Source organism: Sus scrofa, chromosome 1 (genome assembly GCF_054392235.1).
Source record: "Sus scrofa isolate SSC_HxYL_T2T_F1_AM1 chromosome 1, Sscrofa_HxYL_maternal_Yorkshire_Landrace_v2.0, whole genome shotgun sequence".
Lineage (NCBI taxonomy): Eukaryota > Metazoa > Chordata > Mammalia > Artiodactyla > Suidae > Sus > Sus scrofa.
In genome coordinates this window covers 71,226,470-71,240,242 of record NC_139383.1, presented here as the reverse complement: position 1 = coordinate 71,240,242, position 13,773 = coordinate 71,226,470, and the positions used below count along the sequence as shown (strand labels likewise).

Genomic DNA, 13,773 nt, shown 5'->3' with positions numbered 1-13,773 from the left:
AAGGATCCGGCGTTGCCCTGAGCTGTGGTGTATGTTGCAGATGTGGCTTGGATCCTGCATTGCTGTGGCTGTGGCATAGGCCGGTGGCTACAGCTCTGATTAGATACCTAGCCTGGGAACCTCCATATGCAGCAGGTGCGGCCCTAGAAAAGACAAAAAGACCAAAAAAAAAAAAAAAAGAGTAATTAATCATAGTATTGATACCATTATTACCATTTTAAAAATGGATGATGTGGATTTCCTGTTGTAGCTCAGTGGAAACAGATCTCAATGGCATCCATAAGGACGAAGGTTCAATGCCTGGCCTTGCTCAGTGGGTTAAGGATCTGGTGTTTCTGTGGCTGTGGCTTAGGCCAGCACCTGCACTCTGATTTGACCCCTAGTCTGGGAACCTTCATATGCTGTGGGTGTGGCCCAAAAAATAAATACATATATGTGTGTGTGAGATTCTGCAGGAACGGTACAATACTCTTTTATTTATTCATTTTTATTTGTCTTTTTAGGGCTGTACCCACGGCATATGGAAGTTCCCAGGCTAGGGGTCGAATCAGAGCAGCAGCCATTGGCCTACACCACAGACAGCCCCAGCAACGTGGGATCTGAGCTGCATCTGGAACTTATACTACAGTTCCTGATCTACGCTACAACTCCAGTCAACGCTGGCTCCTCAACCCACTGAGCAGGACCAGGGATTGAACCTGCATCCTCATGCGTACTAGTCGGGTTTGTTACTGCTGAGCCGCAAATACAGTGCTCTTTAATTCATTTCCTCTTGTGAAGTAAGCTAGGCCCAGTGTGTTGCTTGGTTTTAGTCTCATTTTTAGGAAGTATAGTAAAACCTAATATTATTCTACATAGGTATAATTGACTCCAGTTATTCTTGGCCATAAATAGAACTTGCATTTTGATAAATTGCCGCAAATGTTTGCTGTTTTCCTGGAATAACTTGGATTCAGAAACTCTCTCAAACTTTCAAATGGTTCAGTCTCAGTTTATTTAAGTTCAGAGTACACAGCAAGGTTAGTTTTGGATTAAGTTCACTTAAAAAGGAAATTGTGTTTTTATCAGAATAAAGTTTATATTACTAAATTTATATAGCTGAACATGAAGCTTCACAAACAGTATAAAATGATAGTTGAACCCTGCTTAGAGTAGATTATCTTTGGTAGGACTGACTGCATCTTTTTGGTAACTGAAATTGTAGGCTTGTTAAGGAACAGTGCTCACCTACATTGAGTCAGCTCTCTTGATATCTTTAGCTGGCTTCCAAGCTTTTCATCCTGAGAATTACAGGACAGCCATGCAAAACTTAATTGAAAGCCTTTGCAAAAATGTTAACCGGATTCAGCCTTGAAGAACAAAGGTTGATGTACTTAACTTTTCAGAATGTATTTTTAGGTTCAGAGTAATTTTATTTCTTCTAAATCCTCCTTTAATCACTTCTGGGAAATGTGAGCAATAATAGAAAGTTCTTCTATTACTATGATTTTTCTAACGCAACTGGTTAAAGTTGATTCTTGCTAGATATTACATAAGCCTTCAAAGTCTTGATAGGCTTAGGTGGACAGGTTTCTAGAGAAGACCTATATAAACCGGTCACTGATTAGCAAATTGGCCTTTTTCCTAGTACACAAGTTGTGCATTGCCATCCTATCATGAGAATTACTTTTAATTAGACATTAAAAGGTGCTTTTTTTCGTTGTTTGGTTATCATTGTTTTAGTAAATGGTAATACCGCAACTCAAATTTTTGCCTGTAGTTTAATACTGAGTATCTATTTCTTTTTAGTTTGATCAGTGTTGTTTAGGGATTTGACATTGATAAAGTAGAGCTGCTTTAGATTTCTCGATTTATAATTTATCAGTGTATCAGGCACAAGTGGTCTTAGTTAGTCTCTGCCTTTAATTAAATGACTTTTGAGATTAACCCAAACTTCAGCTTGGCACATTAGTTTTCCATCAGGATGTTGTTTTATCACTTGAAAAGCCATGAAGTCTGTTAAATGTGTTGTTTCTTTGTAAGGATTTCTTGAAGGCCATATGAAAATTTTCTTTCAAGATTTCTTCCTAGCAATTTCTTTTTTTTTTTTAATTTAGAACACTTTATTTATTTATTTTTTTAAATTAATTAATTTTTCCACTGTACAGCATGGGGGCCAAGATACACTTACATGTGTACATTTTTTTTCCACCCTTCGTTCTGTTACAGTATGAGTACCTAGACATAGTTCTCAATGCTACTCAGTAGGATCTCATTGTAAATCCATTCCAAGTTGTGTCCGATAACCCCAAGGTCCCGATCCCTCCCACTCCCTCCCTCTTCCCCTGGGTGGCCACAAGTCTATTCTCCAGTTCCATGATTTTCTTTTCTGTGGAAATGTTCATTTGTGCTGTATATTAGATTTCAGTTATAAGTGAAATCATATGGCATTTGTCTTTCTCTTTCTGACTTATTTCACTCAGTATGAGAGTCTCTAGTTCCACCCATGTTGCTATAAATGGTATTATGTCATTCTTTTTTATGGCTGAGTAGTATTCCATTGTGTATATATACCACATCTTCCTAATCCAATCATCTGTCATGGACATTTAGGTTGTTTCCATGTCTTGGCTATTGTGAATAGTGCTGCAATGAACATGCAGGTGCATGTGTCTCTTTTTTTTTTTTTTTTTTTTTGTCTTTTTGCTATTTCTTGGGCCGCTCCCTCGGCATGTGGAGATTCCCAGGCTAGGGGTCCAATCGGAGCTGTAGCCACTGGCCTATGCCAGAGCCACAGCAACGTGGGATCCGAGCCGCGTCTGCAACCTACACCACAGCTCATGGCAACGCCGGATCGTTAACCCACTGAGCAAGGGCAGGGACCGAACCCGCAACCTCACGGCTCCTAGTCGCTCCTAGTCAGATTCGTTAACCACTGCGCCACGATGGGAACTCCTGTGTCTCTTAAGTAGAGTTTTGTCTGGATATATGCCCAAGAGTGGGATTGTGGGGTCATATGGAAGTTCTATGTATAGATTTCTAAGGTATCTCCAAATTGTTCTCCATAGTGGCTGTATCAGTTTACATTCCCACCAACAGTGCAGGAGGGTTCCCTTTTCTCCTCAACCCTCCAGCACTTGTTATTTGTGGATTTATTAATGATGGCCATTCTGACTGGTGTGAGGTGGTATCTCATGGTAGTTTTGATTTGCATTTCTCTTGTAATCAGCGATGTTGAGCATTTTTTCATGTGTTTGTTGGCCATCTGTGTATCTTCCTTGGAAAACAGTCTATTCAGGTCTTTTGCCTATTTTTGCCTATTTTTCCATTGGGTGATTGGTTTTTTTGCTGTGGAGTTGTATAAGTTGCTTATATATTCTAGAGATTAAGCCCTTGTCTGTTGCATCGTTTGAAACTATTTTTTCCCATTCTGTAAGTTGTCTTTTTGTTTTCTTTTTGATTTCCTTTGCTGTGCAAAAGCTTTTCAGTTTGATGAGGTCCCATGGGTTTATTTTTGCTCTGATTTCTATTGCTTTGGGAGACTGACCTGAGAAAATATTCATGAGGTTGATGTCAGAGCCTAGCAATTTCTTATGTTTTGAGGAGGAAGACTCCCATTGTAGAGTATTTAGGACAGTTGTGTGTGTGTTTTAAGGAGGAAAGGGTTGGACAGGGAATTTGAAGTTCTAAATTATTTTAAAAGCATATTTTGGTTATTTAAATTAGACACATAAAATTGATTTCAGTTCAGCATAGTTCTTAAAATTATATTTGTTGTATTTTTTTTTTTTTTTTTTGTTTGTTTTTTGTTTTGTTTTTTGTTTTTGGTCTTTTTTTTTTTTGTTGTTGTTGTTGTTATTGTTGCTATTTCTTGGGCCGCTCCCGCGGCATATGGAGGTTCCCAGGTTAGGGGTCTAATCGGAGCTGTAGCCACCGGCCTACGCCAGAGCCACAGCAACGCGGGATCCGAGCCGCGTCTGCAATCTACACCACAGCTCACGGCAACGCCGGATCGTTAACCCACTGAGCTAGGGCAGGGACCGAACTCGCAACCTCATGGTTCCTAGTCAGATTCGTTAACCACTGCGCCACGACGGGAACTCCTATTTGTTGTATTAACTTGAAAGATACAGGTAATCAGTTATCAGTCCAGATATTTATGTTGGTATGCTTTTACATGTTTACATTACTAAACTTTAAGCTGCTGAGTTAATTTTTGCAAGTAAATGAAAAGCCATACAATTTTGAAAACAGAAGAATTTATGACCATCATAAATTACAGTTTTTTTTTTTTTTTTTGACTTCATGGCTTATAGTTTGTTAAATAGATACAGTGCAGTTTTCACAAAAATATTTGTGTGTAGGGGTTTAGGGGTGAGAAATTTGTTAAAACAAATTGAAATCAGATCTCTCATAGAGTCTGATCAGTTCTTTGGATAGCACTAATCACCATCTAGCATTCTATCTATTTTGTTTATTTCTTTCCCATTGTAATGTAAGCTTCTTGAAGGCAAATGTTTGTCCATTTTGTTCATTGCCGTGACCCCAGCATCTAGAGTGTGATCCCCTGCACTAGCATATAGGAGCATTGAAATTTTTGTTGAAAGATGGAATGGATTAATCTAATGCATTATCATTCAGAGCAGTTTTTCCACCATTTTCTTTCCATTTCCAAATGTCGTTTTTTTCCTTTTCCTTTGAAGTGAAGTATATATTGATAGTGCTGATTCTTATAAAAGGTCTTATCTGATTTGTGTCCATTGCTGAAAATTTCTGCCTTTTTTTTGGCCATGCCCACGGCAGGCGGAAGTTCCTGGGCCGGGGATTGAGACGTTCTGGTTCAAGGATCTAACCTGTGCTACAGATGTAAACCAGAGAACTACGTCAGTGACAGTGCTAGATCCTTAACCTGCTTCACCGCAAGGGGACTCCTGAAAATCTCTGCTTTTGAGAGTCCTTAGGGATTTTAGTAGTTGAATCCAGAATTTATTCTCTTATGCATCTATATAATTTAAAATCCTCAGATAGCATTGTTTGTTTCAGAGCTTTTAAATATATACATCTATCTGTCTGTCTATCTATCTGTCTATCTGCTTCCATGGCATATGAAAGTTCCCAGGCTAGGGGTTGAATTGGAGCTGCAGTTGTCAGCCTACACCACAGCCACAGCAACACCAGATCTGAGCTGCTTGTCTGCAACCTACATTGTAGCTAATGGCAACCCTGGATCCTTAATCCACTGAGCAGGGCCAGGCATCAAACCTGCATCCTCATAGATGCTAGTCAGGGTCATTACCGCTGAGCCACGATGGGAACTCCTAAGAGCTTTTATATTTTTAATTTAATAAATACAATTTCCTCCATTTGAGTTTTACTAGATTCAAAGTTTATTTTACCCTTTGAATACATAGAAGTAGTTTTACATAGACTGAAAATTTTTAAAAAAAGCGACCCTGTGATTTAGGTTATGTGACTTTCTTGCTTTTTTATTATGCCATTTAATTGATAACTGAATTCTGTGTTTTCCTACTCTTCCTGTTTCAGCACTTTCACAAAAAGAAATCTGCGAACTTTTTTTTTTTAATTATACAGATTGATGACTTTCCACTCATTTCAGTGCTGCAAGGCAATTTTTTACTGTTCACATTCAAATCCCTTTATATATTTTTTTATTCTACTCTGAGAGAAGTGGCTTTTTCTACCCATTTGTCTTCAGGCAGCATTTTATGTACAAGTAAGCTATTGGAATCTTTTTAAAAACATATGTTTCTTGGGGTCCTTTTGTGGGCAGCGGGTTAAGGATCCATTGTCACCGCAGCGTCTTGGATTGCTGCTGTGGTGCAGGTTTGATCCCTGGCCCTGGAAACTTCCACATGCTGTGGGTGAGGCCAAAAAAAAAAAAAAGGAAAAATGTATGTTTCTTTTCATAGTTGTATTTTTTTTGAGGGTCTTAATTGGGATGCTTTTGTTAAAACTAAAGCAGAAAGATTTGTGAATTTAAAAGAAAATGCTGAAATGTGAGCTGTTTACACTTTAAGTGTTTTTCTGTCAACAGAATTTTTAATGTCTTTGTAGGATATTTCCTATATCCAAGGAAATAATAGAAACATATGACAGTATGTATTATAAATCATGCTTTCTGGCTATGATTTGCCTCAAGTTTGTCTTACCACTTTGGTTTTTTTTGGTCTTTTTTTTGTCTTTTTAGGGCCGCACCCGTGGCACATGGAGGTTCCCAGGCTAGGGGTCGAATCAGAACTGCAACTGCTGGCCTACGCCAGAGCCATAGCAACTCGGGATCTGAGTTGCATCTGCGACCTACACCACAGCTCAGGGCAACGCCAGATCCTTAACCCACTGAGCAGGGCCAGGGATTGAACCTGCTACTTCATGGTTCCTAGTCAGATTCGTTAACCACTGTGCCACGATGGGAACTCCAGTCTTACCACTTTGTAGAGGAATATGTTGGTCTAATGGCTAATTTGCTTTTATACTGTGAACTCTATAGTATAAGTAAAAATATGGAAGAACTGTAAAAAGTATATGGATTTAGAATTGGCGTTATTTGAAATCTGAACACCAAAAGGTGTCTAGGCACTTGAGCTTGACTCTTAAATAGTTATTTTGTAGGGAATTAGTAGATCATTTATGATTAATGTAGCGGATGATATGCCAAGTTACTCATAGTACTATTTAGTAATCTCAATTTAGAAAGATTAGAATTTCTGTGTTTTTTTTTTCTTTGTAATTTGCCTAGTGGTTATGAACATGGACTTAGGTTTAATTCCTGCTCCCCTGTTTATTTGTGTGTTGGAATGCACATTGCTTGACCTCTTTGAGACTCAGTTTCCTACTTGTGAAAGTGGAGAGAATATCAGCTTCCTCAAAGAATGCAGTAAATGAAATGATAAATGCTTATTAGCCCAGTGTCTAGGCACATGCTAAGGTTATTCATATTTTTATGTCATACAGTTTTAACAACCATATAATTTTTATGAATGCATAGGTTTTTTGTTTTGTTTTGTTTTCAGCTAGGAGTTGAATCAGAGCTAGAGCCGCCAGCCTACATCACAGCCACAGCAACTGCAGGATCTGAGCCACATCTGCAGCCTACACCATAATTCACAGCAATGCCAGATCTCTGACACACTGAGCAAGGCCAGGGATTGAACCTGTATCCTCATGGATTCTAGTCAGATTCGTTTTCCGCTGTGCCACAAAGGGAACTTCTGTTTTGTCAATACTTTGTTTCGGCTTTGATCTGGATTGCTGGATTTTAATTGAATATTAATATATGCTTTTGATATAATTGTTTTTATCTCTGCCAAGCCTTTTGAGAGATATCTTATTGTCTGTAATCTCTGTAACAGTCAGCGAACATTATTGCTACTTTCCCTCTTTTCTGATTTGGTCAGATATCAGAAGTGTCTAGGTCAGATATCAGAAGGGGGAAAGCCATGTTCAAAAGGCTCAAGTGGGCCTTGTCTTAGAAAATAATAGCCCAGGAGTTCCCTTGTGGCACAGTGGATTTCTGGTATGGTGTCATTGCAGTGGCCTGGGTCACTGCTGTGGAGTGAGTTCAGTCCCTCGCCTGGGAACTTCCATGTGCCACAGGCGTGGCAAAAAAAAAAAAAAGCCTAAATGTTTATATTCTTATATTTGAAAGCTACTGGACCACTTGTCCTCAGTTTAAGGATTATAAGCTGATAGTAAAGTTTTATGTAACAATTCTTCAATTACATAGATTTTTGAATTTCTCTTGAGATAGCAGTAAACTCAAGTAGCAAAACATGAATACTATATCCTAAAATTTTTTTTTTTGTCTTTTGCCTTCTTAGGGCCGCACCTACAGCATATGGAGGTTCCTAGGCTAGGGGTCTAATCGGAACTGTTGCTGCTCGCCTACACCAGAGCCCCAGCAACGCCAGATCCGAGCTGGGTCTGCGACCTCACCACAGCTCACAGCAGTGGCGGTTTCTTAACCTACTGAGCGAGGCCAGGGATTGAATCCACAACCTCATGGTTCCTAGTTGTATTCGTTTCCGCTGCGCCACGACGGGAACTCTAATATCCTAAAATACATATATATATATATATATGTATATATATATATATATTTTTTTTTTTTTGTCTTTTTGTTTTTTTCTAGGGCCACACCCACGGCATATGGAGGTTCCCAGGCTAGGGGTCGAATCGGAGCTTCAGATACTGGCCTACGCCAGAGCCACAGCAATGCGGGATCCGAGCCATGTCTGTGACCTACACCACAGCTCATGGCAACGCCAGATCCTTAACCCACTGAGCAAGGCCAGGGATGGAACCCGAAACCCCATGGTTCCTAGTCGGATTTGTTAACCACTATGCCACGATGGCAACTCCCTAAAATATTTTTATCAAAATATGTGTAATAAAAAGTTTTAATCCCTTAAATCACCATTCTTCTTTGTCAATTCATGATCACCAGGCAATAGTTTTCAACTCTTTTAGCTTTTGTTATCTATTTCCAAATAATATGCTTCTTTCTACTGCTCTTTCTCAGTTTATGGCTTTTAGATCTCAGTGAATCATTTCTTGTTATAGTAAGTGAGGATTTACTAATTTAAACTCTTTTCCCATGCCCTGCCCCCCCCCCTTTTTTTTCTTTTTCTTTTTATGGCCTCACCTGCAACATATGGAAGTTACCAGGCTAGGGGTCGAGTAGGGGCTGTAGCTACCGGCTTACACCACAGCCACAACAACACCAGACCCACGCCACATCTGTGACCTACACTGCAGTTTTTGGTAACAGTGGGTCCTTAACCCACTGAGTGAGGTCAGAGAAGAAATCCACGTCCTCACGGAGATCATGTCAGCTTCTTAACCTGCTGAGTCATGATGCGAATTCCCTTTGTTCCCCCATATCTAAAATTAATTATATATTATTATAGTGTAATATTATAACTCTCCTTGTCCCCCATATCTAAAATTATTTACATATAATTAACTTTATTAATTATAAATTTTGATGAGACAGTATTAGTTGTATATTGCAGTTAGGTGAATGTTGTTTACTGCTGCATCAAGTAGTAAACTGTAATTACCTTTTCTACTATAGTGACTATTGGCTTTGCTCAGTTTTATTTTTATGAATCAGTAAATCTTATGTGCTCCTACAAAACCTTTCTCAGTACTGTTTTCTACAAAGAGAAATTCATTAGATAATGTCAGTTCCATTTTTTTCTCTAAACATGGGAATTTCTTAATCTCTCCTGTGTTTGATCTTCAGGATTCTGGCTTCCACATCTTCTTTTCTTTTGGTGTATTATATTCCCTTATTTTGGAGGAGCATATCTTCTGGAGATAATTTTTTTTTTTTTTTTTTTTTTTTTTTTTTTTGTCTTTCTAGGGCCGCCCTCATGGCATATGGAGATTTCCAGGCTAGGGGTCGAATCAGAGCTACAGCTGCCAGCCTGCACCACAGCCACAGCAACGTGGGATCCGAGCCGCAACTTTGATCCCGCACCACAGCTCATGGCAATGCCAGGTCCTTAGCCAACTGAGCAAGGTCAGGGATCGAACCTGTGTCCTTATGGCTGCTAGTTGGGTTTGTGAACTCCCGGTAATTGTTTTTTGAACTCTTAAATAGCTGAGCATGTTTTTTTTTTTGTTTGTTTGTTTTTTTGTTTTTTTGTTTTTTTGCTATTTCTTTGGGCCGCTCCCTTGGCACTGGAGGTTCCCAGGCTAGGGGTCGAATTGGAGCTGTAGCCGCCAGCCCACGCCAAAGCCACAGCAATGTGGGATCTGAGCCGAGTCTGCAACCTACACTACAGCTCACGGCAATGCCGGATCATTAACCCACTGAGCAAGGGCCGGGACCGAACCCGCAACCTCATGGTTCCTAGTCGGGTTCGTTAACCACTGCGCAACAACTGCGCAACAACGGGAACTCCTGAGCATGTTTTTTGTTTAAAACGATATATTTGAATGATAGTGTGGCAGGCCATAGAATTCTGTATTGGAAAGTCATTTACCTTACAATTTGAGGGCATTTCACCTTTTAGATTTCAGTGCTGCTGTTGAAAAATGTAACATCAATCTGAATTCTGTTTAGATCTGGACTCTATATCCCTGGTATTATGACATTTCACTTCAGTGTGTGTTGTTGAAGATCTTTTAATTTGTTAAACTGGGTGCTGGCCGGCTTTTTCAGTCTAACAACTCTTGTCTCTCAGTTCTGGGAAATTTTTTGTATTACTTCATGATTATTTCCCTTTGGTCTTCTATCTCCTTCATTTTCTTTATTCTCGGTTTCTACAGTATGTCTCTCTAGATTGATCTACCAGTTTTCACATTTTTCCTATTTTCTTATCTAGTATGCTGTTGTATTCTTTCCTATGCTTCCATTCAGTTTATAGTCTTAATATTTTGCTGATATTATTTAGGGCAGTGACAAAGATGAACATGTGTGTTTAATCCATAAGTAATACTGAAAGTCTTATTATAAAAACTTCTAAGTTTTTGCATATTGTCTTCCTTTTTGTAGGAGAAACTCAAAAGAGGATCATAGGAATAAAAACAGAAAAGATTCTCTTTTTTAAGGTTTTCAGGTCAGCCTTGCCCCATTCCTAATCATAAGATTTTTTTAAGATTTCATTTTAGCTCATATTCCCTTAGTACAAGTCAGATGGTTGCAAAATTAGAGCTTTGGGGCTAGAATACATATGAATGACTATCAGAGAAACTGAATTGGCCACTGTTAATAACAAAAGAATTTTTTAGCTTTAAACATTTTGTATTTTAATAATTATGCTCTTTGAATTTGAGAAACTTAGAGCTCTGGTACCTACTTTATTTTTTAAGGCAAAAAATTCTGGTTTTAAAATTCAGATATGTAGAGAAGCACTGTCCAATTTACTAGCCACATGTGGCTGTTTGAACTTAATTATAGCAAAATAAAATTTGAAATTCAGTTCCTAGTTTGCACTGGCCACATTTCAAGTCCTTGGTAGCTACTACATATCAGTGATTTTCTCGAACTTTCCCAGATTAAAACACTTTATATTGCATTGATAATTCCACTTATTCTGTGTAGTGCCTTAGGCTCAGAGCTGACTGAAAAGTGTAATTTGTTCAGCTATTGTAATTGTCGTGTTCCTACTCTTTTTTCTTTAAAGCTGGTTGTGGTAAGAACTTTTCTTACATGGATTAAAATTGTGATAATTGTGTCTTTGTTTTGACTTTTTTAGTTTACTTTTGTTTCTTTTCCCCTCAGACAGTCCAGTGCTTGCTAGACAGTGGTGCTGATATTAACAGGCCAAATGTATCAGGAGCTACTCCATTGTACTTTGCTTGCAGGTATAATATTTTATATTTCCAAATATTCTCATTAAAGAGTGTACCTCCTGTATTTCTAAACACAAACACTTATGTATATTTTCTAAAAGTCTCCTGTTTTCTCAGAAATACTATGCTCCATTTTTAAGATGAAATATAGCATTATGTTCTGTTACTTAACTACATGAAGAAAAGTATTTTCTATTTTGTCGCCAGTATTTTTATATGTTATAAGTGGAAACTATTGATTTACCTCATTATTTAAATTTTAGACTAATTACTTAACAATGAAAAAGACAGCAATAATCCAGTAATTTCCACGGTTTTCTTTATCAAGTACCAGATCAGTTCCAGTGGGTAAGCTGTCAAAGTATGTCTTAGGCCAGAGCCGAGTTTTTGCTATCTTTGGATTTGTAACTTTTAAAAAAATTCTTGGATGATTCTTGGTAGCTGTTGGATGTTAACGTGTTTCCAAACTTCTGTCTTGGTTCATGTCCTTAGAGCATACATTTTGTTCACTGATTCAGCCATGTAAAAAACAGACATTTAGTTAGCATCACTGTGTGCCATGCATTATTATAGGCTTTGGTGGTACAGTAATAAATAAACCCCAGGCCCTAAAGAGCTAACAGTGTATAATTATTACACTGGGTATATAATACATATACCCTCCTCCCCATGTAATATGTTATATAAATTTAGTTCCATTTAGGAAACCTCACAGTATACTTCATTTTTCTCTTTGGTTTAGATTGTGGGAATTGTATTATTTATTTAGGCTCTTAATTTTAGATATAGAGCTCTCCAGAAAGTTCTTTTCTTACCCTTTTTTTTTTCTGTTTTATATCATATTAGAGGAGGTTTGTTTTATTAAATTTTTTTTATTATGGTTGATTTACAGTGTTCTGTCAATTTATGCTGTACAGCAAAGTGACCCAGTTAAACATATACTTACACATTCTTTTTCTCAAATTATCCTCCATCATGTTCCATCACAAGTGATTGGATATAGTTCCTTGTGCTATATATAGCAGGATCTCATTGCTTATCCACTCCAAATGCAGTAGTTTATAGGAGGTTTGTTTTAGATGAATGATCTGCTTTTCTTCTTGTTTAGCTTCTCTTTAGGATCTCTGATGTTGCTTTGATCACTGATTCAAATCATCATTGAACAGCCTTGAGTTAGAATAAAAGGACTTCTGGATCTCTAGGACTTAGATATTCTCTGAACCCAGGCTTTTTCTTATATTACATTTAGGATTTGTTGCTTGGGTAGAACACCAGTTCTTTCCATAGTGTCCTGAATTTATGATGTCATTGATTTCCTGAAATCATCCTGTCTTTGAAGCTTCAGATTTGAATGTCCATCTGCTGATTTACATCATCACTTGCAAGTCTCATAGAATCTCAGATGTTAGCATGTTCAGACTACAGCTGATTTCCTTTACCAACCTTTCCTGCAGTTTTTCTCATCTCAGTCATTGGAACCTTCATCCTTTCAGTTGTGTAAACCAGAAACTAGGTCATTTTTTATTTCTCTCTCTCTCTTTCTCAATCTGACCTTCATCTTGGAATGTGTTAGTAAGTTGTGTCAATTCTACCTTCAGAATATATTCTGAATGTCAGTTCTTCTCTCCACTTCATTAAACCACCTTAAAGTTGTCTAGAGTATGCAGTAATTTCTAAACCTGGTCTTCCTGATTCCTCTATTGTTTCCTTCCCATCTGTTCTTTTCCTGGAAGCAAAAGTGATCTAAAAAAAAAAGATTGGGCTCTTATCACTTTGTGTTTAAACCTTGTGTTTAAACTTTTCACTGCCTCTTCATTGCATTTCAAGTCAAATCCAAACTCTGCATTCCTTCAGGTGACCTGCAGGGTCTGATCCTGAGTAGCTCACTGTGTGCTTCACCACATTTGTTGTCTTTGAGTTCCGCAAATATAGTGGACTCATTCCAGCAGGCTTTTCTGTGTGCTGATTGTTTTGCCTGAAATGTTCCTCCCTGGGCTTTTTAAGGGGCTGACTCCATATTACTGTTACTTTTTAGGAAGGTAATTCCTCACCAGTCTAAGTAGGCCTCTCCTCATTTCCCATCACAGAATCATGATCATTTCCTTCATAGCACTTTGTGGTTTGTAATGTTTATTTACTTGTTTATAATTTGTCTCCTCTGCTGGGCTGAAAGCTCAATAAAAGCAAGTTTTTATTTTATTCATCGCTTTATTTTCCATGTGTAGGACAGTGTTTTGTGCTTAGATGCTTAGTAAATGTTTTGAATGAATGAATCACTATAATTACATTTTTGAAAAATATCTTTTATGAGATGCTGTATATACTGGTAAACTACAGGTGTTTAGTGTTATAAAGGACTGGGATATTCACATAGTCTGAGCCTGGGGATATGGTAAAAGAATTTTTGGAATTACTTTCTGCTATTATAATACCTGTCATTAAGTTTTTTTTTAAATGAAAGTACAGTTGATT

At 37.9% G+C, this 13,773-nt stretch overlaps 1 protein-coding gene across 9 annotated transcripts in view; it reads left to right on the top strand.

Annotated features, from left to right (window-relative positions):
• HACE1 (HECT domain and ankyrin repeat containing E3 ubiquitin protein ligase 1) overlaps positions 1–13,773 on the top strand; it is a 110,951-nt gene that overhangs the window by 34,436 nt on the left and 62,742 nt on the right. For all 9 annotated transcript variants that reach the window (XR_014805799.1, XR_014805742.1, XR_014805731.1 and 6 more), the window contains 1 exon segment: positions 11,231–11,313. Coding sequence is in view for 4 of the 9 variants with exons in the window: in NM_001195340.1 (NP_001182269.1) it covers positions 11,231–11,313 (83 nt within the window). In the remaining 5 variants the exon portion in view is untranslated.